General features: G+C 43.6%; 1 protein-coding gene across 1 annotated transcript in view; it reads left to right on the forward strand.

Moving 5' to 3' along the window:
* LOC310946001 (tetratricopeptide repeat protein 28-like) overlaps nucleotides 1-26,797 on the forward strand; it is a gene marked incomplete at its 5' end in the record, with an annotated part of 172,383 nt that overhangs the window by 103,163 nt on the left and 42,423 nt on the right. Inside the window, 3 exons of the mRNA XM_083912269.1 lie at nucleotides 634-781; nucleotides 6,187-6,459; nucleotides 8,063-8,193. Of these exons, the coding sequence (XP_083768395.1) occupies nucleotides 634-781; nucleotides 6,187-6,459; nucleotides 8,063-8,193 (552 nt within the window). The remainder of the gene's footprint in view (nucleotides 1-633; nucleotides 782-6,186; nucleotides 6,460-8,062; nucleotides 8,194-26,797) is intronic.

The raw sequence follows: 26,797 nt of genomic DNA on the forward strand, positions 1-26,797 counted from the left end.
TGAATTATCATACTCCCAACAATGTGACTTTCCCAGCTCTGTGAATAATTGAATGGATGACAAATGCAGTTAATTTTATATAACCAAAACATGACACATCTGATGTGAAAATATAGCAAAAACAGACTCCGGACACTTGTTATTATTTTTACAACTGCGCCCTGACAAAGGGAATGCACAATCTCAAGTATTTATGGGTGTTCTTTTATTAAGCTACAGACCGACATGAATAAGTAGCTCTCTCGCATTCTCCTTTTTATTTTACTACTTTTCTCTAACACAGCCCAAGAGAGCACAGTTCTCTGCTTGTGTGCACTTCACTCCCACAGCAAACAGAAGAAGAAAATATTGAAGAGAACAACTACTACAGTAGTAGCTCCTGAGAAGGCAGCAAGCCAGAGTGTAACGTGTGCATTTATGTAAAACTTATAATCCAATTAACAAGTACAAAAAAACAAGTGATCACTCTATTATGGGAATACAAAAGAGAGAGGTGCCATGCTCAGAAAACTGCTCATGTGGAAAAAATGCAAATAGCGTGAAATGAGTGTGTCTGGTAATGTGTTTGTATAAAGCCCCATGCTGTGGCACTAGACTGGGGCCCTGATGACTTTTTCCTCTCTTCTTTTACAGGCATACTTCCGACAGGGTGTTGCCCTTCAGTACCTTGGTCGCCATGCCGACGCACTGGCCGCCTTCGCCTCCGGGCTGGCGCAAGATCCCAAGAGCCTACAGCTACTGGTGGGCATGGTGGAAGCCGCCATGAAGTCGCCGCTACGAGGTAAGAAATCTAGTAAAGATCCGTGTGTGTGGTGACAGCGTCTTCGCGTGTCTGCGTGTCACTGTCTGTCCGCCTTAACATCTCCACATGTTTTGTCCCATAACTGCTGCCTCAGTCTGAAATAATCCCCACACTCTGTCAGTCAATAAAGCGTGTTGGGGTGACTTTACCTGTCAGTTTTTTTTACCCGTTCAGCAGGCAGGCCCTCTCTCTATCGGTCCGTCTTTCTACCTTTGTGACTGACGGTTGGTGTCAACTACTTACCTCCGGACTCTGTGGCCTGACACATGCAGCTTCAGCATATCTTATTGTCAGACGGACCGATCACGCGCACAGATAGCCCTGTTATCTTAATGAGCATCCAACAGTAATACCATTGTCGGTTTCTGCCCCTGTGTAAGCCTTTTCCCTAAAGCCGAGGGGATTTTTAAGTAGAGTATTAAAGCTAAAATTGTTAGTGAACTGTGCTCTTTCTGTTCTGCATTATTATCTGTTGTATCAGCCAACTGCAGTGACCTGATTGTCCATGAGTAATCTGTGTGGGCCAACCTAATGAGCCTCTAAACAAACCTGGTAACAATTTCACTTGAGATGACCACTGTGGAGAATTTAATATTCTTCAGATCTTGAAGGCACCGACAGCCAACATAGACTGAGTCATCCTGCAGTCTTGCTTTGTCATCACCATCTCTTTTTCGAAGTGTGCTGAAAACTGTGCATGTGAAAAAATGTGGCCTTGTTTTAGATTCCAACATTTACTAAACTGTACAATGACATCTGCAGCTTTGAGGGGCTTTGTTCGACGAGGAATGCGTTTTTCATGATTGAATACAGGACTCCCCTGAATAGTTCTGTGCAAATGCAGAAGAAAGAAAATATTGCAAAGAGAATAAAGAATGGTGAGCCAATCTGAGCGACATTGAGTGTATAAGCCTGTCACTGGAGCCAAAGCCAGAAAAGGGTTTGGGTGCGAGCCCAGACCTGAACATCATGGACCAGAATGGGTCCTCTCTGTAGGGGAAGACCAGCATTTAGCCCAAGCCATTTAATCTCTTAATTGTTTACCCTATTTCCCACGGTGCCAGGCAACCAGCAGAGGACCTAATCCAAGGTGTGTTGAGGAGAGGTAGCTAGGTCAAAGGATTAAGAGTAATGATCCTCTCAAAGGGGCTCCTGGCACAGGGGGACGATAATCAATGTAACGCCAGCAAACAGGGAGGATAATCAGTGTTACTCAGCCTAAGTCCCCTGATAAGTAAAAGGTAGGCGAGCATTGCTTCCTTTCCTTCAAGGAGTAAGAGCGCCATGTTCTTGCCAGCCATGTTTGTCGACCACATACAGTAGCACACTCTTCCCAGAATTAGAGCCCGATCGATATAGAAACTGATGCCGATTTTAGAAGGATAAAATTCACAGATTAACGACATGGTGGCCATTATAGTGAATTTTTGAGCTGGAATGCCAATCGACCTATGTGGATTGTACATAGATATGACTATGCAAAGGTACTCAGAAGGCTGCTTGCTTTAACAAATAACTTAATGAAAGAATGTTCAACATTTGGGTGCCCGATGACTCAGTGGTTAGAGTGAGCGCCCCAAGTACAGAGGCTGAAAGTCTCACTCAATAGTACTGTATTTTCAGTATCAGACATAATTAATAAAATAATAACTGAAAACCTATAACCATTTCTAAATCATCCCAAGCATCGTTTTCTTTGTTACAATATACATTGTGTTAAAGCTGTATGTTCCACACATCGGAAACATACCGATAACAATACACATTTGCCTGTGACAGCCCAATGTTGGCAGACATTACCCAGAACTCAGCAGTTTGATTAACTCACCCACCAATTGGTTTGCAGCTGAACACCCAAGCTTTGAGAAATGTTCCTTTTATACCTATATATATACATATATATACATAAATACACACATATATACATATATATATATATATATACACACACACTGTATACACATAAAGTCCCTGTACTCAGCTGGTTTTCCATCTTCTTGTTTTGGGTTGTAACAACATTGTAATTACACTTGTAATCCATTTGTAATTATACTTTAATCTTGTATAGCAGTTCTGCAAACACCACATTATTCCCCTCTGTGTATAAACTCAATGTTGCTGCCATGTTGCCAAGAAAGAGCTTATTGTATCTAGCTGTGATTGCAGTGTTCAGTTATCTTTGTCATTTATCTTACCACAGACATCTCGACACACTGTGATGTTTACAGTCCTCCCAAAAGCACCTTTATGTTTATTTCCTGTCACACAGCAAAGAGATCCATCTGAAGACATCCATACCGAATGAGCTAATAAATAAATCAGGATAGAGGAAAACAAATAATGAACCTCAGAGAATGATATGAAGGCATATGTCCTCAAGGACAGTGTATAGTGAATTAATCAAAGCTTGCTTTGTTTCCGCAGTAAAGTTAATATTATATGTATAATGCCCCAATTCTTAGTGTGCCATATACAATTCAACCATCTGACACGTACAAACTCCCATCCCTCATGCATATATCAAGGTTCCCCCTCATTATTCCAGAGTCAAGCAGCTGTTGTGCTCTCATGCGACTCATACTGTACTGTAATTCACACAACAAAGGGCTCTCAAACAGGTGAAAACTTGTGCAATCTCACCTCTCTCTTCTTACTGTATATGTGTTTCCACTATCATCCCAGCAGCATTTTTTCCTCCACTATCAGCATTGTCCCCCTGTAGCTGTGGAAAATCAGCGTCTTACAGTTGTATGTATCGGAAGCTGTGTTTCAGTATGTTGGGTAATATTTTTACGATTCATCCTGCTCCAGTTCTGTCTCTCACTCAGCTGCTTGGGGCCAGAGAGAGTGCAAAGGTTCCATTAGTCATTAATTATTGGATTGTTTCTTACAAATGCCAACTGAAAGGGGTTTTCACTCACAGATCCCTCCAGATAAACCATAGAGGAGATGGTTTCGCAGCTTGGCAGTTATTGACCCAGGCTGGATCATTAGCTATTGGAAACATTCTCCTTAAACTGGAGGATCTGGCCTGTGTTCATTAGCATCTGTCCCCCTGACGGGCCCTTGAGCAAACTGCTTTTGATTCTTACACAAGCGCCAGAGGGGCTGCTATCTGACCAACGGCATCTGACGTCATTGGAGATGACAAGAAAGGGTAGAATTTTTCAACAGATTAGTTAATTATGGCATTATTACTTAAAGGATACGGTTGATTATTTTCTATAGTGTTCTTATTGTCAACAAATCCATTAAAAATACCAAAACCTACAATGGATTGATCCGACATACAAGAAAGCATGTGGAGACAAAGCCTGTTATAGCTTTTCCCATAAAGCTCCATAGTCCAAAACCAATAAAAGCACATCAGTGGGTCACACTGTTGCACTGGGGACATGTTCCTTCATTATGATCAGAGCAGGCATTGTAGTTTATTTTGAGATGATTCCACAAGCACCGTTCCTCCTGCCACAAATACTCACTAGTGCACCAAATATACGGATGAAAAAAACAGTTTGAGTAACATTTGCTTAGAGCAACAATTGCCTAACTGTTTTAGGAAATTACCAAGCCCTATTTTTATAGTGAAAGTTTCTGTTTGTGACCTGTTAAAAACTTAAAACATCAGTTGCTACCAATATATGTCAGGAACTCAGAAAGACGCATTATTCAGAAAAAGGAGGGAAAGTGTATGACGTGTTTTTATTCACATGAGCTGTCAGGCAGAATAACTCTTTGGTACATTGCAGATACAGTATTTTCGTCCTTGAGTATACTGTCATTACAGTAAGGTGTGGCCCTGGCTGCAAAAGCACCCTTAAAAAGCCTCACTTACACGACGAAAGGGGCCAAAAGACTCTCGGTTATGACTTTCTGTTAGCTGTGTGCATATCAATAAGGTAGAAGCTGTAATTCTTGCTTCATAGCTTGATACAAGTCCCAGTGTGTGTGTGTGTGTGTGTGTGTGTGTGTGTGTGTGTGTGTGTCTGTGTGCGTGTGCGTGTGCATGTGCGTATGTCTGTGTCTGTGTGCGTGTGCGCTTGTGTGTGTGTGTGTGTGTGTGTGTGTGTGTGAAACAACACATAGTGATGTTGTCGTAACTACCTGTTTATGAATACAGCAGCCATGACACCTTTTTAAAAAAGGATTCTGGCGCGTTTGATTTATGACTCGGCTCTCGTTGTCACACTGAAGGCAATTACAAGCTATGAATGGATATTATATGCACGCACTGACTCTGTAAGCACGACATTCTGCCAAGTGCTGGAACAGAAGCAATACTCTTGAAAGAGCATCATCAGTTATGCTTTTGAGTGCCTGTGCGGGGAAGCATCTCATATTGTGTGTGTGTGTGTGTCTGTTTGTGTCTAGGTGAATTAACGTCTTTGTGTGTCTCCAAGAACTATTGTGACTATTAACTTGTTGTCCCTGAATGGTTGTCCAAACAAATGAAGGGTACAATTTATGAAAGCTTGTGACCTATGCTGAAATGTAGACTACACAAGCAGCCACACAGTTTGTGAAGGCACAGTAACACCATGCAGTCTTCTGTAAAGCGCTTTGACCTAATTAGTAGCAATCCCGCTCAAAATATTTGCACATACAGGGCCATGAGAAGCATCCCCCAGTTACACTCCTATACATGAATGCAAATATACACTGACAAATGCATCAACAGACACAAACACACACACACACTTGGGCGTGCCTCGCCCCCCACCCGCACCCCCTTCTTCCTGATGTTCGATGTTGGTGTCTGCCAGAGGGCTTTGTAATCTGGAGGGGCTGTGGATCCCGAAATCCCGTGCGGCCCACCATTGATTTATGTCATTGTGTGCATTTTCAGCCCCTTCAAAGGTCACCTTGTGTGTCTCCTTTGCTCTGCATTCCTCTGCCGCTGCTACTGTTGTGCATTAGTTTTCCCATCACTCTTTAAACTCTATCTCAAAACCCTCTCGGCCCTCTGTATTCTTCTCAAACAACCATATCGACTGACACGCAGAGAAGGCAGAAATGTAATTTTGCTTTGTGGTTTGTAAAGACAGTTGCCCACAATGCTCTAAACTTGTGCCATTTTTATGCAGTGCTGTTGGAAATTGCCTGAGATTACCCAAGTCAGAGTGGAGGGAACAGAGAAATCTTTCATATGTTGATTTATTCTCAAATTGTCAGTGAAAGCTGTCACTCAGCAAAGCTACAGGCTATGCTTATCCAGGCAGACAAAAGACAACCACTACTGCAGAAAAGTACAATCTGAAATCAGACAGCAGTCACATTTGTCAGGGTTGGTAAACATGTAACAGTTACTGCACATTTTAAGCACAAGTTATGTTTTGACCTAGCCTGTTTCTGATCTGTGTCTTACTCATATCCTCCCTGCACAGAATCTCTCGAGCCCACCTATCAGCAGCTGCAAAAGATGAAGCTGGACAAAAGTCCATTTGTGGTGGTGTCTGTGATTGGCCAGGAGCTGCTGACAGCGAGCCACCACACAGCCTCTGTTGTGGTGCTGGAAGCCGCTTTGAAGATCGGCACATGCAGCCTCAAGCTACGCGGCTCCGTCTTCTCTGCCCTCAGCAGTGCCCACTGGTCCCTGGGCAACACCGAGAAGAGCACTGGCTACATGCAGCAGGACCTGGAGGTGGCAAAGACCTTAGGTAAGAGACCAGGACTGGGCAAAAGGAATAATAAGGTAGATTAGGGCTTCAAGTTATTGTTTGTATGCACAAAATACCACATAATAAGTTGTTGTCAACTGGTATGGCTAACCTAACCACCCATCCCGTTAAATATAATATTTTCCCACTTGTTACTGGAACATAGTCCACTTGGGTGTAATGTCATCCCCTGTTCGGACCTCCGACTTCCAGTTCAACTGGAACAGACCATTAGACACCATCAGACATTGGCGAAAGCTGCAGAAGATGGGATAAATGTTACATGTGCGAGTAATGAATGCAAAACAGTCTCCATGAAATGTTCTTTTCAGTTTCAAGTCAACAGTAATTCTTATAGATTTGTTTCTATTAGCACATTTTATTACACTATTGGTCAAGTTGCGTTTTATCACATTTCCCATCAGGTTAAGTGCAAATTTTGTAACATTTTCAGCGTTTAGTACAACTTCAGGAAATTTCATTAGCCTATTTGGTGCTTCATTAATTATGTAGTCCTCAAAATATCAACAAAATGCCACAGAGCCAAAGGTGACATCTTGAAGTTTCTTATTTTGTCCAGCCAACAGCCTACAAATCAAAAGATACTCAATTTACAATATAAAACAGAGAAAAAGTAGCACATCATCACTAGCCAATTTACCTAACTTGACTTTGACACGATTGGTGATCACGTGTCATCACGAGAATTCGGCTGCTGTGCAGGGTAACATTATACCTGCTAAACATTTGCATGTTAGCAAGATAACATTAGTTTACTGGAGCTCAGGCGCCACTGTACCTACTATTTAGGGTTTAGCATTACATAGGGGCTAACATATATGTAGACTCTTATTCTTATGTGTTCTTGATGATAGTGGAATATATATGTAGATGTATATATAAATGTAGCCATCTGAACCTTTTGACCCTTTGTATTCCTCCTTATTCATACATCTTGCACCAAAATTAAAGGTAATTCAATTCTGCAATAAGGAACTGACCCATTTCTTTGTTCAAAAATAGATGTTACTAACTATAAGTATGGATATGCTGTGTGGGTGTTAATATGGGAGGAGGAGAGACAGTTTTAAGAAAAGACGGTTAAGAACAGGAAAAAAAATTAAAGTAAGTTAGAAAAAAAACCCAGAGGGTAGCACAGACTGGCTCCACTCTTCTCACCCCTACACAGTTTGACACATGACTGGGTAGAGCAGCTGGAGATAAGGAGCTGTGGTACTCAGGTGGAGCACAGAGACTTGTGCTTTACTTTGGCCCTGTCTGTGGGGCCCCTCTGTCAGGCAGAAATAATAAGGCTTTCCCCTCTCACCCTCTGGAGCATTGAGATCAGCACAACCAGCTGTCAGGCAAGCCGCTCTACTGTGGAAAACTCATAACGGCCACTTTCCCTTTTAAGGGTGCAGTGGCATGTCGGTGGCATAGATGTGGTTCATCACATGGCGGTCCAACAGTGGCGGTGGGATGATTTGAAATAAACACCAGTCACTTTGTAATCGTATGGTTGCACTGTAAATATTTTTTGTAGGCTCTTTTTGTTTCTCTTCTCATCTCTTTTTTTTTGTTTGTTTTTTCTCCTCCTCTTCAGGTGACCAAACAGGGGAATGCCGCGCTCACGGAAATCTGGGCTCGGCATTCTTCTCCAAGGGAAACTACCGCGAAGCGCTGACCAACCATCGCAACCAGCTGGTTCTGGCCATGAAGCTAAAAGACAGAGAGGTAAGAAGCACACACTTGAATGCTGTTACAGCAGTCTTTAAATGGATAGAGTAGCCAAACTGTCATTGCGGAGGACAATGAATTGAGGTTAAAAAATGTTGTTGTTTTTTTTTTCTTCCTGAGTCTCTTATCGTGTTGTAGGTGTGGGATTGTGCTTTGCCTAGCATTTCTCTGTTCTGGCTGTTTAGAGGGTATCTCAAGGAGGAGTCTGAAGGACACAGAGATGCTGCGGCTCTTTCTCTATTTAAAAACATGGGAGTCAAGTTGGTGCGGAGAACATATCAAGGTGATGGGGGAGGAGAGAGAGTGAGAAAGTTGAAGGAAAGGCCAACAGGATAGCCTTAGCAGCTGGTTCACCTTATTAACAATGCAAGCCATTTATGCAGATATTATGCAGATGTTTATTCGGTCCATGTAGCAGTAAGTCCCGGGCTTTGTAACATACGCCTGTTCTATAATGTAATTTACACAGATTAAGTTGTTTGAATATGGAGCAGAGAGAGAAGATGAGTGGTAGGACGGGAAGGAAGACAATGAAGGAGAGGGAGGGGAATGAGTTAGACTGACTGATCCACTTTTCTGTACTGTCTGGTGTCCTCTTTCTCCCCCTACTCCGTCTCCTGCCTCCCTCTCTCTCTCCCTCTCTCTCTCTCTCTCTCTCTCTCTCTCTCTGCCCGACCTCTGTGGTCATTGTTCGGAAGGGAGACAGGTGCTTGTTCCAACACAATTCCCGTCACACAAGGAGAAGAATGGCCTCCGTTTCCCCTTCATTCCTTATCCTCCCAACCAGGCCGGTAGGCCTGCTTGTTTGTGTTCCCTGATATCAGGAGACATTTAAACAGTCCAGTCAAACGCAGCACAATGTGCCAGGATGAAACTAATGGTTAAAGAATGAGGCCAGAGGTCCCTTTTGACATCTCTCCTTCCCAGAGTTTGAGGATATGTGCAGAGCAGATGTATGATTATGAGTTTAGAGACACCAGTGCAGTGCTAAAAACCTCTGCCATGTAATGAGGTTAGAAAGAAAAAGATTGGTAAGAGACATAGAGGACACAAGCAAGGTCCTTAGTGTCTGCTGCGGCCACATGTCTGATTACATTAACTTGTATGTGCGTGAGTGTTTATGTGCCCACTATCATATCCAATGTACAGACCATGACTTTGTTCCTAATGATGTTAAAAGACTTTGCAGTACAGTATCAGTATGTCAGTATCAAGCTCCTGTAATCCACAGTGCAGCACACTTTCAGCCACTGAGGCCCATGCTGCTCTCATGTTCTTGGAGGAAAACGATACCCAAACTGCAACCCTATGCTTACACACAAATGGCAAATGGACCACTCATGAGTATCAGAGTGTCCTGTGGCCCAGTGGAGTTCATTAACCACAACTAATAGTTGCATCATATAGAAAACATCCTGATTGGCCCTGCATGGTCCACCCTATACACCCCCCCCCCCCTTCTTTTTTTTTCTGAAGGCCCCCTAATCAGAGTCATATGTGTGTCACACCACCTGGTCTCCCTCAGAACACACTGGAGCCTGGCGGATAGCTCATTACTGCCGGCCTGGTGTTTTTGTTTCTGATGTAGACGTTTTATCTGGCCTTTCTGAAGCTGAGGTCACTTCCTAAAGGCCGGGAACAGGATGTTGATTCTGACTGGATTTCCAGTGTGTGGCATTCAGTCTAGGAGTGTGGAGAGGACACCGGCTTAGACTTGAAGAAGTGGCATCGATTTCCAATCCTCAGTGATAAAGGCATATGTGCCATGTCTGAATCTAAACAAGTTTAATGAGAGTGCATTGCAATTACTGAGAATTTCCTGGAGACTTTAATGAAATCATATACATAGTGAAATGTTTGATGTGATAAAAGGACCTGGTGGACCATGTGGCGTGGGATGTGGGTTTTGATTCTGCTGAGCTTCAGGTTTTGATCATGCGGGTAAAAAGCTTGGAAGATGATAACAGACACGTTTAAATGAACTCTATACTCTTGTTACAGTGCGTGTGCGTGTACGTGTACGTGTGTGTGTGTGCGTGCGTGTGCGCGTGCGTGCGTGTGTGTGTCTGTGTGTGTGTGTGCGTGCATGCGTGCGTGATTCACCCTAGTCAGCTCTAGTTTTATATCTCTGCTGATAGATTGCCACCTTTGAAAGAAGATCTGGTTTATTTCAACATATGTTTTTGTTGATTTGGCCATCATTCCTATCAGTTATAATGAGGTTGAACTCATCTGGGCATGTGGTGATATCACTGAAAGACAAATAAGGGTGAAAGGCAAAGTGATCTAAACTGTCAGCTCTAAACATCAAACATTACAGACATTTCTGGTGCACTCACTCTGTTTTTCCAAGCTTTGTCTGAGGGGAGGCCCACAGCCCCAGCCTTTGAAAACGCCTGGTTTAGATAATCCGACTAAACTGTTGGCCTGTTTACAACCTGTCTGATCGTTTGACTGCCTGTGTTTTCCAAGGTTCCCAGATTTCAGCAATTACATTGGTGAGTGCAAGGTTATCATAACCGATATAAATAATATTCAGAACTCTGAAAATCAGTCGTTATAAACTGGAATTATCATTTCAGGAATTATCAACATACCACCACTGAAACTAAGTAGTAGTGTAACTCAAAACTCTGGTTTACCACAACACGCCAGCTACAAGTCTCTACTACAGGGTGAGCACCGGTCTGTGTGTGATGAAGGAGCAGAGAGAGACAAAAAACAGATATCCAGATGAGTGTGCTCTATAAATCAAGGGGCAGTACAGTACCTGGGCCCTGTTATAATAGTAAAGGAGCATGCATGGGATCTCTTTTCATCTTCTAATAACCAGGGAAGAAAATCTCTGTCTTTACAGCACTAAAAAAACAAACAAACAAAAAGGGAATTCTAGTGTTATCAACTTGTCTGTAGCTGACCAGCAGACTGTGTGACACTAATAAATCCTCCTGAATTTGACCGTGATAATCATCTGTAAAGATGGAGAGCTGGGGGGAAAAATAAAGAAAACAAAACAGAAAGAAGGCCAAGCTGGGGAAAGGCTCAAAGAGTGAGTGCTCTGTCATCCGCGACTGGGACTGGAAGCTGCGGTCCAAACCGGTGAGGTCATAGGCTAGCGTGAAGTTAGTATTTTTCTCAAGTCCGCTGCCTTTTGGAAATATCCATAGCAGATTTTCGGCTGTCATATAAACTGCTGATAGAACATAAACACACTCCCTAGTCTTTCTAGCTGTGTGTGTATTTTCCAACTTTTGTTTTGTCCCAGTTTCCACACCTGGCTTTATCCAAATCCTGCCAGTAACCATCTTTAACAAAGGCCCTCTCTGTCATTGTGAAACAAAGCTGTTAAACTAGGTTTTTCCTTTGTAAACTCCCTTTCCCGTCCCCTCTGTTTGTCTGTGACGTTTTCATCTTAAATAGTAGGTTTAACTAGGAGGAGGTAACCCCTAATTTTGGGGTGTGAGTATTTAGGAGAAACTGAGGCGGGCTGGCAGTGGCGCACTCTGTAATTATGTCTTGTGTGATGTTTAAAAGAGGCTCCGCTGCTGACTCCCCCAACCCCAAGTTGAAATGGAAATCACGATCAGGGAAAAGTAAAAATGATACAAACACTGTTTTTTCCATGGGCTCCACAGTTCTACTCTGTCTCCCACTGCCTTCCTCTTTTTTAACTCTAGCTTTGTTTATCCATTCTCTCTCTCCCTCACGCTCCATCTGCCGAAAGGAATTTACTCAAACTTTGCCCCTCGCTCCGAAAGTGACACGGACTATTTCTTCATGGGGTGTTTATCTTGCTGCTAGTTTGGGCCTGTATGGATTCGGCTGGACCCCAGCTAGAATAATGAGGCAAAGAGCTGAGAGATGAGTCTCTAAATAAGGGGTGAGGAAGAGGGCGTTGTAGTGTGGGTGTTCCTCTTGTCAGGGTCAGGGTTTGTCAGTGTTTGTCAGCACTCTTGCAGAGGAGGTGATCATTAAGGAGTCATTAGGGTATGGACGTGTGCCTCAACCGCCTTTCTTGGGGCCCGCACTAATTGAGGATGGCAGAAGGGGAGGACTTGGCACCCCTGTCTCCTTCTTTAGCCTTCACTGCGTTGCTGATTAAGAGGGAGGATATGGGGATGATTAGAGTGGCTAATTTTGCCGAAAATGCCGGGTGGAGGCAGGTGTAGAAAAGTGTCCGACTAAATAAAAAGGTAACACTTCTCTTGCTCACTGTGTACACTTCACAGGGCAAGGTAGTCTATGAGTGCACTCAGCTGTTGATATAGCTTTCCCTGTAAAACCACTATGAGACATATATAGAAGTACCTGCTTCTCCACCTCCTGGTGTGCTAGACTGAGGCTCAGAGATGTCCGTGGTGCAGCGGCTCTAACAGCATGTCCAGCCCGCTGTGCCTTAATGACACACAGGCTCTCCTCGGCCCAGTGGTTTAGAACTGCTCTACAGCAGCTTGCTTAGCCATGAATCATGAGAGATGGACGGCAAGCATCAGCCAATGGGCCATGACCAGAACTGGGAAACAAGGGTGTGTGTGTGTGTGTGTGTGTGTGTGTGTGTGTGTAAGAAGCTCACATCTCCCATATGTTCCCATATTCCAATGTCAAGTAAATGTGTCATGTCCTGTTAATGTACACGTTAGTCTTGGAACATTTCCAAAGAAAGAATGTAGGATAGTTAAATGTGTGTAAAATTTGAGATTGGTTATCCGCTTTTAAGATTAAGTTAGAACTGCCTTTGAGATTTATTGTTCTTGATTTGATTGTTGCAGCACATATGCGTCAGTTTAAAAAAAGAAATCGGGCGATTTGTTTACATGTGTCAATGTGAGTGAGAAAAAGCATGTGTGAGTGTTGTAACTGACGCCTGTGGCTATGGTTTGTGCTTGTGCAGGTTGCAGTGTAATTGTGTATGTACGGACTTACCATGTCCCGAAACATACCGCTGACCCAGAACACGGAGCTCTGCGTGTGCGTACGCAGCAAAATTGAGGTTCATAAAACATATATTTCCTCTGTGCATGCGTGCACATGTATGCAAACGTGGGTGAATTTGCTGCATTCGAGGTGACGCAGCTTTGTGTCTCCCCCAGTGGAGCATTTGGAAGGCTGTCAGAGAGATGAATGACTGCTGTTATATCGACTACTGCTCTCTGCCTCTCTGCTGCTGCCTCCTCCCTCTCTCCCTCCTCAGTGCCCCATGCTCCATTCCTCCTTCCTTCTGCCCTTCCACATCACCTCCGCTTCCTTTCTTTACTTCTCTTCCATCTCAACCTTTCCCCACACCTCCTTTTCCCCTCCCTTTATCACATTTTTCTCTATCCCTGTATGTCTTATGCTTTCTCCATTTTACAGAATCTCAAACCATGTTGTCACCCTATTGTGTGGCCTTTAGAAAGAGCAGATATAATCCACTGTTAAAGAGTTATTTGCGATTGCCGGCTTGGATTTTTAAACTGTCTACACAAAACTGAATGCTACATGGACTCTTACATTTACTGATCAAAGCATCAATACACAAGCTTGCACACGCCCCGCCGCCAATGCTACTCTGACAAGACCTTAATCTAAACACTGCAGTGTCTTGTGTAGATTGAACCGCTCACATTTGGGAAGTTGAGTACTTTGTCTTGAATATTACACCCTCGTCTATCTTTTTATCCCATGCTGTTTCAATCAAGGTCAATATAGAGGGACAGATTAGATAACAAACAAATAGTGACATATTCACAGGAGACTCCTTCGCTTTCTGATACACTGCTGTGGTGCACTATATGATTATAGATGACAACCAACAGACACGTAAATAGAGCTCATCAGAGGGAGGAGGGACTCCAACAGGCTTCTTGGGGTTTCCACGGCACCACAGGACACCAAGTATAAGCTATAGAGATTTTAATCATTAGGAAAATCAAAAGTCCGATCATTAATCTTGGCAGAGGGGTTTGATGTCACACGGCGAGGGGGATAAAAACAGAATGTGCCAACTCATCTTCCCTAGATAGTGGCTGAAGATAAGGGACGGAGCCCGATTAAAGGCATCAGCCGGCAGAACGTAAGTTCACATGGCTTTGATTGAAATAAATCGTCAGTGTAGCCAACTGAAACACTCACATCCACTTCTTCTCAGGCTTTTGAGTGGTCCCATAATAGTTCTCCCTTTCTGGATAGCCTGCGAGTAGCCTAAAGGCTGACTAATTTGTTGGCTTTCAACCTGTGTGATTAATTCATTATCTGATCTCATCAGCTTAATCCCTATTACAGAGCTGGTGAGTCATTTTTATGGAAATTCTGAGCCCTGCTATCTGAGCAATCTAGCTGTTACTCACAGGTGACCAAAAAATGCATCAGAGTCCACTTGGGGCAGATCTAACAGCTAAACCTGACACTCCCTCCTCCTCCTCCCCTTCGGTCCAACCCTCATCCAGCCTGGCCAGAGAGCCATTTAAAGCTCTGGAACTGCATCCCCTTCTCCAGCCCGATCGATAGTTGAGCTGTCAGCAAGACGAATGGAGGCTTTAGGAAGTCCATTTTAATGAAGGAGAAGGAAAAGAGAGGTACTTGGAAAAAGGGGAGCTGGAGGGAGAGAGGGAGAGCCACTGAGGGTAGTTATGAAGGAAAAGGGAGAGAGAAAAGGAAAAAGAGGGGCAGAAAAGAAATGTGTATGTGTTTATTGAACGTGTGTGTATAGAATTATGTGTGTACTGTGTAACACTGTCTCCAGTGACATGGGCTGGGGAGGGGCGGACTGGGTTGATTTAGCTACAGTAAGACCTATTTCTAGCTCAGCAGTGTGAAATGGCTCCTTAGCTACAGTAACTTGTAAAGCACAGCCCAACACAGAAACCTATATTAGTGGACTGAGGGGATTTCATCTGGCCGGCACACCAGCACCACATCAAGTCCTCTGGCTCATGAATCATGTCAGCAGCTCTGTGGTAAAAAGAGATTGTTGTGACAAAGGAGAGCTACAAATCCAAGACAGCTCCCACTACAACTGCCCTCAGCCGACATACCGGCTCGCATCAAAAGATTTGTCTACATTTGCATTTAGAAGCAGAAGATGTCCTCTGGAGCAGACTTTTAACTTGGGATTCTGTTGATGTTGTACTTTTGTTTGTTTTCAGCCTGTTTAATAGGCATTCTGAGCTGATACCCTTTACCTTACATCAATATGCAGAAAAGGGCTGCATGCTAATTGGTGATTAGGAGCTGAGGTCAGAGGTTAGGCGCAGCCAGTGGTGTAGAGCAACAGTCTCCTCTGGGCAATGGCCCAGCCCAATCCTGTTTTCACTCATTGGAGCAATTACTGGCCCTGATTAGACAGTGCGACTGTGGAAATGATTCTCGATTTATGCATATAGCCAAATAACAAGTAGGTGGTAGAGCTCTAGCCATCATGAGTGCTCAGTGCCCTGATAAAACACCTGTCTTCCAAACAGATCAATGACAAAACTGGTGCACGGAGCTGAAACCAAACACTGAATAAAGATAAGTGTTGTAGAAGAAGCCACTTTTAAAACCCTCTTTACACCTCTCATTACACAATCACATTCATTGTGAAATTATTTATTATTACACGGCCATAAACCTCCAAGTCTCTTAGTAGTAGCAGTAATTTGAGGATAAATTTGACAATGGCCCTTACCAACAGATGTTAGTTTCTGAATCCCATCATCTCTCCAGTTAGACATTTTTGTTGGGTCTGACTTTTTGTAAACCGCCCTTCCTCTTCATCCTCTGCCGTTCTTCCGGTTTAATAGAATTCTCTCACATGGGCTCAATTGGGCATTACACAGACTTTGTACTAGGGAGCCGGCAGGTAAAGACCATTTAATGATCAGTCCAAATGATTCGGACATTTGCCTTTACGCTGGGTAATGTCTAGATAATTTCAAGTTTGCTGTGCATTTGTGAAAGGGACTTTTGTCACAAACTGTGACCTGTGAGTAACCAGCAGTCTCTTAATTGGCGTGACGGCGCATACCAGGTCAATAAATCTGAGATGTATTCAGGAGCAAGGCTATTTAAGCCCCTAAAAGTGAGCAATACAACTTTAAAGTTGTACCTTTAGAAATGAATGGATTTCCTATCAAAGACGAAGAAAGGAGCTACCGTGGGTTCATTCTCATGGTGGCGTATATTTTAATCTTCCTCCCCTCACTCCTGTCTCTGAAACAGGATACACTGTGAAGAAATGCCTCTCCTCCTTCTCAGATCTTTAAAGAGTGAATTTAAAGATAGAAACCAGATTAGTCCTCGCTACTCGCCAAATCTATATAATAGAGATGAGCTTTTCCTTAGAGATATGGTGAAATTCAGATGGCGGAGTTCTAACCAGTCAATTTGTGTGTGTTTGGGGAATTGTTTCTGTATTACGAGGAAACAAGGGGTCTCCTGGGGAGAGAGAGGTCAGCGCAGTTCCAAGCGTTTGATGTTTGCGTTGTATATAGCTGCGGCACACACTGCGATGTAGGAGACAGCATTTTTGCAGCGTGAGCAAATGGTCTCCTGCTAGACTCCCTGACATCACGCCAAAGTCGGGGATTATAGCTCCTCAGTTTGGCTCGGCTCAAGCCTCCAAACAACTTTTATACACTCTCTTTCTCACTCTTCTTTTTCTCTCTCTCTGTCTCTCTCTGTCTCTCTCTCTCTCTCTCTCTCTCTCTCTCTCTCTCTCTCTCTCTCTCTCTCTCCACTCTCATCTTTAGCTTTTGTCCCGAGTTACAGCAGTGTCAGCATTCTTGTCCCTGTGGCACAGTATCCAGACCTTCCCCACTCTCCCTTGGATGGGAGCCCTGTGTCTGTATGAGGAGGTGGAATGTGTCTTTGTGGAAAGCGCTCAGAGAAAGCAATAAAATGGAGAGAAAATACGAGGCCCCAAGTGAGTGAAATGAAAGTGCTCCATCTTAGGAGGGGATGGAGGACTTCAGGTTTTGCTTATACTTGACCTTGCAGCGCACACAGTATGGTCTCTAAATAACAGTCGAGACAGACCTTAGCTGGCTACACATCAACCTCAGAAAAAAGCTCTTGAATGTTCTGTCTTAAATAGAGAAAGGGGACGAGTGAAATCAAGGTTGTAAAATATTCAGTACTCAGGGCCCAGAGGTAAAGACTGCTCTGGTATTTTATTATAGCCAGGCTCAATTTTGAAAAGTTAGTAGCTATTGCTGGTACTGTCAGCTAATTTAATTGCAGCCATTGGCTTTAGCTTCCGGCAAGGTGTGGCCATCTCAGGTCAGTGACATGCGCGCATACGCATGCACTACCTCACTCTCACACACACACACACACACACACACACACACACACACACACACACACACACACACATACACACACACACACACACACACACACACACACACTCACACACACACACACACACACACACACACACACACACACACACACACACACGCAAAACTACACACTTTTATGAGATAAGTGTTGTATAGTGATTAAGTTTTGGTTCCATAAATTGAAATGCTGTGTAAAATCCAAGTTCCTGCACACACCAGGGTTAATGGATTCTGTTAATAAAATAGTGCCAATCCTAGTATCCTGGTGTACTGAAACTTTAATTTTTTATGGTTAACTGTGGTTCACATTGCACCAGGTGGCACCCAGCAGAGACGCACTGCTGTGCACAGGGTTTCTTTATTTTTCTGGCCAACTTAGAATCATGTTTTTTCTTTGATCGAGACCTGATACTCGACATGCTACCACAAATCATTTTCATCTTCACTACAAAGAGAACTGTGTACTGTCTTGTGTCTGATTGATGTTCAATTCTAGCATCACTTAAGGAGTCTATTATCTCTAAATAAAGGCATACCCTACCACCTTAGGTCCCATGTTGAATACTGCAAATTCTTTCTTTTTTATTATAAAGCAGGTCAAGGTGCTATATAAATACTTACAAAGTACCAAAACACCCAATCCACAGAGAAATACACACTGTTCATATTCAGAAATTGTGCCTTTTAAACGAGCCAACAGGACTTACAGACAGTATGAGAGAAATAATGGGCCTCTTGCAAGAACCGCTTGTATAAACAGATTTGTTCTTAAGTGGCTTCTACAAGTGATTTAGAAAAACTTGCCCGGTCACCAATTTTCTTATTTAATATCTTCTCTGAGGTACAGACACCATTTACGAATGGTTCAGACCTGTTGGAGGAGTTATCTGCAGTTCTTCTGCTGTTATCCACACCTACGTTTTTCACTAATGGGTTGTATATTTCAATACTTTGAAGCAATTCTGAGCTTGAGAAATCCTATATTAATTACAATTTATATTATTATTATTATGTTTACATTATCTTGTTTGACTCTGCAATTCAAATTATGATATAATTAAAAAATTATATGCATCGCCTAATGAAAAAGTACATTTTGAACACTACAATATCAATATGAACGTCTCAAACGTCTCAAACGGCAAAACGGCTTAAATTATTTGATCCCCTCCTGTTGCAGTTATCGATACCTTACTGTGGCGAGACTTTTAAAATAAAAACTTTTTTTTTTTTTTTCAGTGACAGCACAACCCCCAGGTGACACGGAATAAACAGCACTAATTAATTGTTCCATTCTTGGCTTTAGCAGTTCTCTTAACTCCGCTGCTTATGCTGTTAAAAATGATAGACTTTCCTTCCGATCTCTGAAAGGAGGATTTCAATATAGGACATATGGGGCAGGATGCAGAGCCTTATATGGTATTATAGGGGTGTCAATTATGCTTATTTACAATTCTCATGAACGCACACTCATTTACCCACAGGTGGCATTCACACACATCATGTTTTCACAGGTCATTAACACAGTTTTCTGAGGTTTTGGAGAATCTGACGTGGCACGACCATTCGAACCCACCCTATGAAAAAAAAGAGAAAGTGAGAGAGAGTAAAAAGAGTACATATAAAAGTAAGGAAATGTTCTTGCATGAGGTTCAATTTGTTTTTTTGGACATTAAAGCATGTAAACATGTTCTAGTTGAAACCCAAAATATAAGTATGAATCGCTGACAACCTTACTAATAAGACATGATGCTCGAAAGAGAAAACCCAGGTTTAAAAGGTATCCACGTTAACTTACTATTGCTTATAAATGTTATTGCTAAGAGCACATGGTCTCAATTGAAGGTGACAAGTAAAGGGAACATGCACTCGTCGTGCTCATTTGAAATCACACTGTTGACTGTAAAAGTGATTCTTGGTTCATATAGTGTTTGGTATCAGACTTGCTTCTACAAATTGCACACAGCTGCTTGTGTAGATTGAGTCTTTGGATTGTGGTGATAAAGAAGCTGTGTGTGTGTGTGTGTGTGTGTGTGTGTGTGTGTGTGTGTGTGTGTGTGTGTGTGTGTGTGTGTGTGTGTGTGTGTGTGTGTGTGTGTGTGTGTGTGTGTGTGTGTGTGTGTGTGTGTGTGTGTGTGTGTGTGTAATGAGTTGGGCATCTGTAAATATGTGCATGGGCACGTTTCTAACTTCATCGCCATTCAGAGAGGCTTAGCGTGATTAGAGTAGTGTGATCCTCTGAAGAGTTAATGATGAGAGAAGCAGTAGCTCCACAGAGGCCAATCACACACCAGCTTCTGACTGCATGCGGAGGCTTATCTTGCTCTATGTATTGTTTGCGTCTTTCCGTGTGTGCGCGCGGCTGTGTGTGTGCACTGCACGGGTTTTAATGCATGGGAACATATATGATGGGATTTCAGCTATCATTACTCACATGTTTGTTATCATCTACCCTGAACACCATTAGAATATGCATGATTCCTTTGTCTGGATGTTTGACATTTGGGGTTTATGGACATAGAGAGCAGAATTTATTATCATACAGTTTCATTATGCTAGTGTCAAGCATAGATCCATCCCAGGAGGGGCTCTTGGTACCCCCAGGTCTAGTTCAGGCCTACACGGCACACTGAAGAAGGCCGATGGCGGTTCTCCTCCCCTCCCCACACTCCAGGGGACTGACTGACAGGCTTAATGACACTGTCGGGGTTACAGCACGTCTCCAACTCATTTTCGAAAGTGATTGAAGTTCTCAGTGGGTAGCTTTTCATCAGTGCCAAGCAGACAAAAGGGACCTTTTGAGTGTTGTCTTTGTATGTGCGTGCCGTTTGTGTGTTTGCACATGTACGCCTGCAATTTTGAAGGGATACACAAGAGCAAAATCACTTTATGGTTGTTACCCGGGTTGTGTCGGAATCTCATATTCCCAGAGATGATGAGTTTTGTATGGTCCATGTCTCCAGTGTGTACTCTGCTTGTTTATTGCATAACATGAATACACACTCAGGTACTTGCAGGCAGACGCAGAACAGGGGAGACTGCACAAATAGGATTCTATGTCTGGGTCAGTGTGTCATAAAACAAGGTTGCCTTTGTGTAGTACCTTACATAAATATTTAATATGGAGAGAAGCTAAATTCAAAGAGAACATTGTCAGAGCCTTATTCGACAGGTATATGCAATATACAGGAAGTGTTATGTAAAGAGTCTCGTCTTACTTAGTCTCCAGTGTACTTAGCATTGTGTCCATTGGCTGTACTGCTCAGCTAGGCTCTGGTTACAGTCCACCTTAGTGTAGGCCTGAGCCATTCGCGGCTGCAGATGTGGGATGAGTCATGTAATAGTTGTTGGTGTTGGCTCAGCTGTATTTCAAACCCACTCCTCCTTCCCACCCTTCCTTTTTTCATTTCCGACCCTTTCTTTGCTCCCTTTTTCTTAGGTCCTCTAAACTAGGCCGCTCGCCTTTGTTAAGCAGCAGTTAGGCGTGTGTTATGGCTGTGAAGCCTGCATCCTCTCACTTAATGGCACCCCAGAAGTGGCCTGTGATTGCTCCATCACTCCTGTGTGAAGAGGCCAATCTAACACAGACAGAAATCCTCTTTGTTTGAAGCAACACTGGTGTTTTTTCTATCATTCTTGCTCTTGTGGAAGTAAAGTTCGATTGGTGCTTATGTGTCTGCCTTGTCAGCTGACACTCTTCAGCCCCCCCCCCCCACACACACACATACACACACACACACAGCACCTTATTTTAGCTTCAGCTTGTCCTCAGTGGGGAGAGTTTAGCAGAGCCAAGTATTCCTCCTACGCTGGCAAATCCCCCTTCTTACATTGCGTGACCTGAACACAACATGCATTCCAGAAAAATCAAGTCCTCAAATTCCACTACAGTCCCTGCAGAGTGTTTGGTAAACATCCCACTTTCTGCTCTCTGTCTTTTTCTAGCTCTGCCTCCTGAACACCCCTTTCCCTCCCTGTAACTTTATCCATTAGGATGCTTTCCTCAGAAGGCTCTTGTTAAAGTAGCAGAGGCAGTTTGTTTTGGGCACAAGGCGGGTTGTAGGTGCTGAAATCAGCTCTAAGCAACATGCATCTCGGGCGGCTCGGCTGAGATGCCAACTTAATTTGTGGCTGAAGGGCTGTAATAAAAGCCAATCACCCTTCCTCTCTGGCTTCTATTCTGCCAGAGGCGAGAGATACAATCAGAGCCCTTGCTAGTTACTATTTACCCTCCCTGTCAATCAGAGTCCTGTGGCTTGTGCTCGCAGTGTATGCATCCCTGGCAGGTGGCCCAGCATCTCCCGGAAAACATGTCTTAAAAGCAGCGATTATTTCCCGATCGTCGCTTCCGGTGTCATATGCACCGCACACCACGCTATAACCTGGCTCACCATTGATCTTTCATCTGCCATCATGGTATCTCTCTGTCTGCCTGCTTCTCAGAAGCCCATATTACGTGCAGATAAATGGCATCAGTGGAGATCGGCTGTACCGTCCTGGGAAATTTCAAACTAATTAGGCGATTCTGTTTTTTATCCGTCTAGCTTTACACACACAGACACACGCATTCAATATAGGGGCACAGTCCCTCCAGGAGGCAGATGTGTCTTACATGGGACATTGAAAGGAATGTTGCTAGGATTTGGTTTCCATCATGCTGCACTAAGGGAGCTTACCATCCTCATGGTCTTAAATCTCTGTCACAGTGGGAGGTAGTGTGCGTGTGTGTGTGTGTGCATGCGTGTGAGTGTGTGTGTGCATGTGTGCGTGTTTGTGTGTGTGTGTGTGCGTGCGTGCGTGAGTGTTTTTGTGTGTGTGTGTGTGTGTGTGTGTGTGTGTGTGTGTGTGTGTGTGTGTGTGTGTGTGTGTGTGTGTGTGTGCATAATGTGTTTATGGGGTTGATAATACAGCCCAGTAGTGAGATCCGCTTTTTAGTCTTTATCAGTGAGACCAGTTCTGTCCGCCTGGGGCTACAGTGAAGGACCCAGTGGTGCTGAAAGCATGGGGTTAGTCTGGTGTGGCTTGGAGGAGCCACAGTCTATGGAGCAGTGAGGTGCGGAGGTGCTTTGGAGGGACAGCCCTGTCTTTTGATCCCACCAAGTGCTGGTGTGGATGCTGTGTTCTGCAGGCTTTCCAGGCCACAGTAGCCATCCTCACCAGGCTTGTAATTACATTGAGGAATAAAAGCACAGAGGGAGGAAAAGATTTAAATGTTTTTGTGCTGGGTTGGAGGTAGAATAAGGCCCTTTCGATTTCTCAGTTGCATGTGGTTGAGCTGGCTTTATAACTCACAGGTGAGAGGTTGTTTTGACCTTTATTTTCTTAAATATATTGGCATTTCTTTTTGTACAAAGGATTGAAAAGATGAAAACATCAAGCTGCACTTGGTGTGGTATACATTACATCAGGTATACCTAATCTGTCAACATGATTGTCTACTAAGCATGCAGAACATATATTGCTTTTATTGTTCTCTGACATTTATTTTCCTCAGTTGATCCATCTTCAATAAGTCTAGCCACTCCACTTTAAAGTGGAAATTCATTTTTGGCCACTTGGAGGCAGAGGAAGAAGCTGAAAACGCATAATCTAACATGTCCTTAGAAAAATGTTTTATGGCAATAAAACATTTTATTAGCAGACATACTTATCGCTGATCTAGCTTTACACCGAGCAACGTTAGCCTTCATTTGGAGTAATTTGTCTGGTTGCCTGACAAATGCAAGTCCATGCACTGCGAGTTGAAACCCTGAAATTATCTAGTTATTACCTACCTAGAGGAGCTGAATCTGAGAACAACAAATGTCTGAATCATAGGGCCCATCCACACGAAGACGCGTTTTCCTGTAACCGCACAACTTTTGTATCATTTTGGCCGACCATCCACATGGAGCCGCCATTATCGGAGCCTGGAAACGTTATCTTTTGAAACCGTGTCCTAGATTGGGAAGATTTGAAAACACCCCCAATGGAGTTGTTGTCTGCACGGCGAAACCGCATACTTTGTTAAACGATGCCGTCATCGCCCCATTTTCAGACTTCTAACCACGGGGCGTCACATAAGAACAACAGTGCTGCTGCGTGTGAGGAGACAGACGGCCCCATAGAGTATATACTGAACTGTACTCTGAGCGACATGCATTTGAATGAATTAGGCCGACCATATATTTCTCCCTTTTCCCTGATGGTCTGAATAAGTCACTTGGTCGCTAGTCGTTTTTTATAGATAAAGTTGCTAAGAAGGTCTGAAAAGTCACTAAAGCTAGCAAGAAAGTGACCGCTTATGAAAGATTTGGGATGGGGAAGGGGCTCACAGCAGCACCCGCTGCTCGTTGAGGACAGTAACTACACAGAGTGAAACGGGTCTTCTTGGTAGTGATGTTACTTGCCGTTGCGAAGTCCTCCCTTGGTTTAAAGGTAACACTCTATTATTGTGTTTTGTTTTCACATTATTTTCGGCGCCGTTACTTCCTGGATTAATAGTTTAGTGTATTAGTGGGGAGCATGCGCAGACAAGAAACCTGATAATAAGCCGGGAACGCTGTTTACAGGCGTGAATAATCAGGGAACTGAAGTAGTTCTCTTGTTCTGTTAACCCTAGTATGAGAACCCTGATTTTACCCGGGGTATGGTGTTGACATGGTGTGTATGCTCTTAACCCAAATATGATCACTGACTTAGAGTTCATTAAGATTCATTCACAGTGCCCCACATCCCCGGTGTGCCACCTCTTCAATTTCCTCCTCAACCAGACTTAAGATTCATGTGTTTATATCAGAAGGCAGGAGGGCTGTTTGTGCATTTGAACAATGCTGACATCCTGTCACAGGGGACAGGAGCTGGGACATATGATCACTGGCTTGTGTGAACGCAGATATTTCTTGAGTGTGGACGGAAAACTTTTTAAGAACAGAGAAAAAAAGGTTGTTTTCGATCGTGTGGACACACTCTTAGACAGGACAAAGTCTGAGTAATGTCTGACTGCCTCCTGCCTCCTGTGAGGTATTTCCAGTAGGTGAGAACTCATCTGACCGATCTCCTGTTGTGGGCAACATGTGTGAAAGGGCAACTTCAGACAATGTCCTGCAATGTTCTGTGCCTGATTTGTCGGACATTGTCCAGAGTTCATATGAGAAAACCTACAGTATATTCACTCTCCTTTAAGCTCTGTCATGGACACCACCAACTCCTGAGAAAAATATGTGGCTCTTTTGTTGCTAGATGTCCCAGTTTCTTCCTCAGTCGGCAACTTTATTGGTCTTTGTCTTACAGTAGGTTTATCATAGTTTTTTTGTTGACAATAGCTTCCTGCTGCTGCTGGTAAGAGAATTGATGAGAGCAGAATCTTTGAGCCAGTAAACAATTCCAGTACAGTGAACTAAAATGGGCTGCAATGCTTTGAAGAGCTGCAGACCTGGATGAAGACTCTCTAATTGTGAGTTAGTCACCAATAGCGAAACCTTTCACCCCTTTCAGTTTTTGTGGGGACCCCAGGAAAGCTAGCAACTGCTTTGTGGAAGGTAACGTGGAAGCAAATGGGGATCTGAATAAAGAATCAAGAACATAGTCATTTAAGCTTTTATTCATTTTAAAATCATAGTTTAGTGTAGCTCTTACTATCTTGATGGAAATAGGATGCTGTGCAGATTTGGTTTTCTTATTTCGTGCACAGTACAAAGGCTGTTATGGGTGTCTCTTAACAGTGAAACTGTTCATTTATTCGGTTCACTCACAGGACCGTTTCTAACACATAATTAAAGCAAAGCCACAGAGAGACTTGAGCCTTCTGGCCTGTGGCAGTCACCGGTCTATTATGTAAACCAGGAACCAGGGAAGCAACGGCACCTCTGTTTCGCCGGTGTTAACCTGATAAATACATGACACAAGGTGAAAATAGGTCAATCTGCTTTTCACCACTCCAAAACTACACACACGCACACACGCACACACACACACACACACACACACACACACACACACACACACACGCACACACGCACACACGCACACACACTGATTGCCACGTGGATCTACTTTTTATTCACAGTCATTTTGGGAAGCTCACCGGCTTTGCATATCACATAAGAAAAACACACTTAAAAACAAAGCAATTGAAAGCAGCCATGCATCCCTCTATTTCACAGGAATCTGATTTGGTTTAAACTCATTAGGCATGAGTTCCTTGCTGTTGCAGATGGATTAGAGGAGGAGAGCTGCACAAAAGCCCTGTCTCCTTTTTTGAAAGAGAACAGTGAAGTGGTGAGAGGCTGGACATTTGGTTGTCACTCTTCATTTCTTTCATTGAGTCAGGATGCTGCAGGCAACAGCTCTGGCCAGCTCATATTGATCTGGGTCCTCAGACCTTAACCTGTGTTCTCTTATCTCTCCTCTCCTCTCTTCCTCTCCTCGGCCACTTAAGAAATGGAATTTTTCGTTCACCACTGAAAAGGGTTGGACTGTGTGTAGTCTTACTGCATAATGTGTCAGGCCTGATTTGTCCAGTTGTGTGGGCTGACAGGGACAGTGCCTCCCATCCCTGGGCTTCAAAAATGCCCTTGAATAACCCTGGACTCCTGTGTCCTTGGATTGAGTGCCTGGCTTCCTGCTGAATGCTCTCACATGCAAGTGGGGGCCTGCAAGCTATGCTATATTTGGCTTGTGTCCTCAGACCCAGTGGGAAGTCATAACAACAGCTAATTAGCTTATAATGGATAGACTTTGAGGTCGCTATATGTTTTTGCTGTGGCTCAAAAGACTTACTGCTAACAGGTAGCGTGATTTGGATCAGTACAGTCATGTCTTATCAGATTCAGTAGCGTCACTTTAACTGCTACTAACCCATATTAGTGGTTAAAGAAGGTTAGTGGTTATCCACTCTTCACAGCATTAAGCACCTCTCTCTTCTTTGTCCCTAGCTTGAGGCTTTGCAAAGTGGCAAACCTTGATGTTTACCTCAAACCTCTCCTGGAATGACTTTCAAACACCACTGTGATTTCCCCTTCTGTCACCACAAGGTCTCTGAAGAATTGATTCCCTGCACCAGCAGGCATCACACAGCTATGCCCGTAGAGATTTGACTTCAGAACAGAAATAAACACCAGCCCCGTGCAGCCCTTCAAGGCTTTGCTCTGATTTAGAGTACATTAAGATTCATTCACAGTGCCCCACTTCCCCGGTGTGCCACCTCTTCAATTTCCTCCTCAACCAGACTTAAGATTCATGTGTTTATATCAGAAGGCAGGAGGGCTGTTTGTGCATTTGAACAATGCTGACATCCTGTCACAGGGGACAGGAGCTGG

This window comes from Echiichthys vipera (assembly GCF_963691815.1).
Source record: "Echiichthys vipera genome assembly, chromosome: 4".
In the NCBI taxonomy this organism is placed as follows: domain Eukaryota; kingdom Metazoa; phylum Chordata; class Actinopteri; order Perciformes; family Trachinidae; genus Echiichthys; species Echiichthys vipera.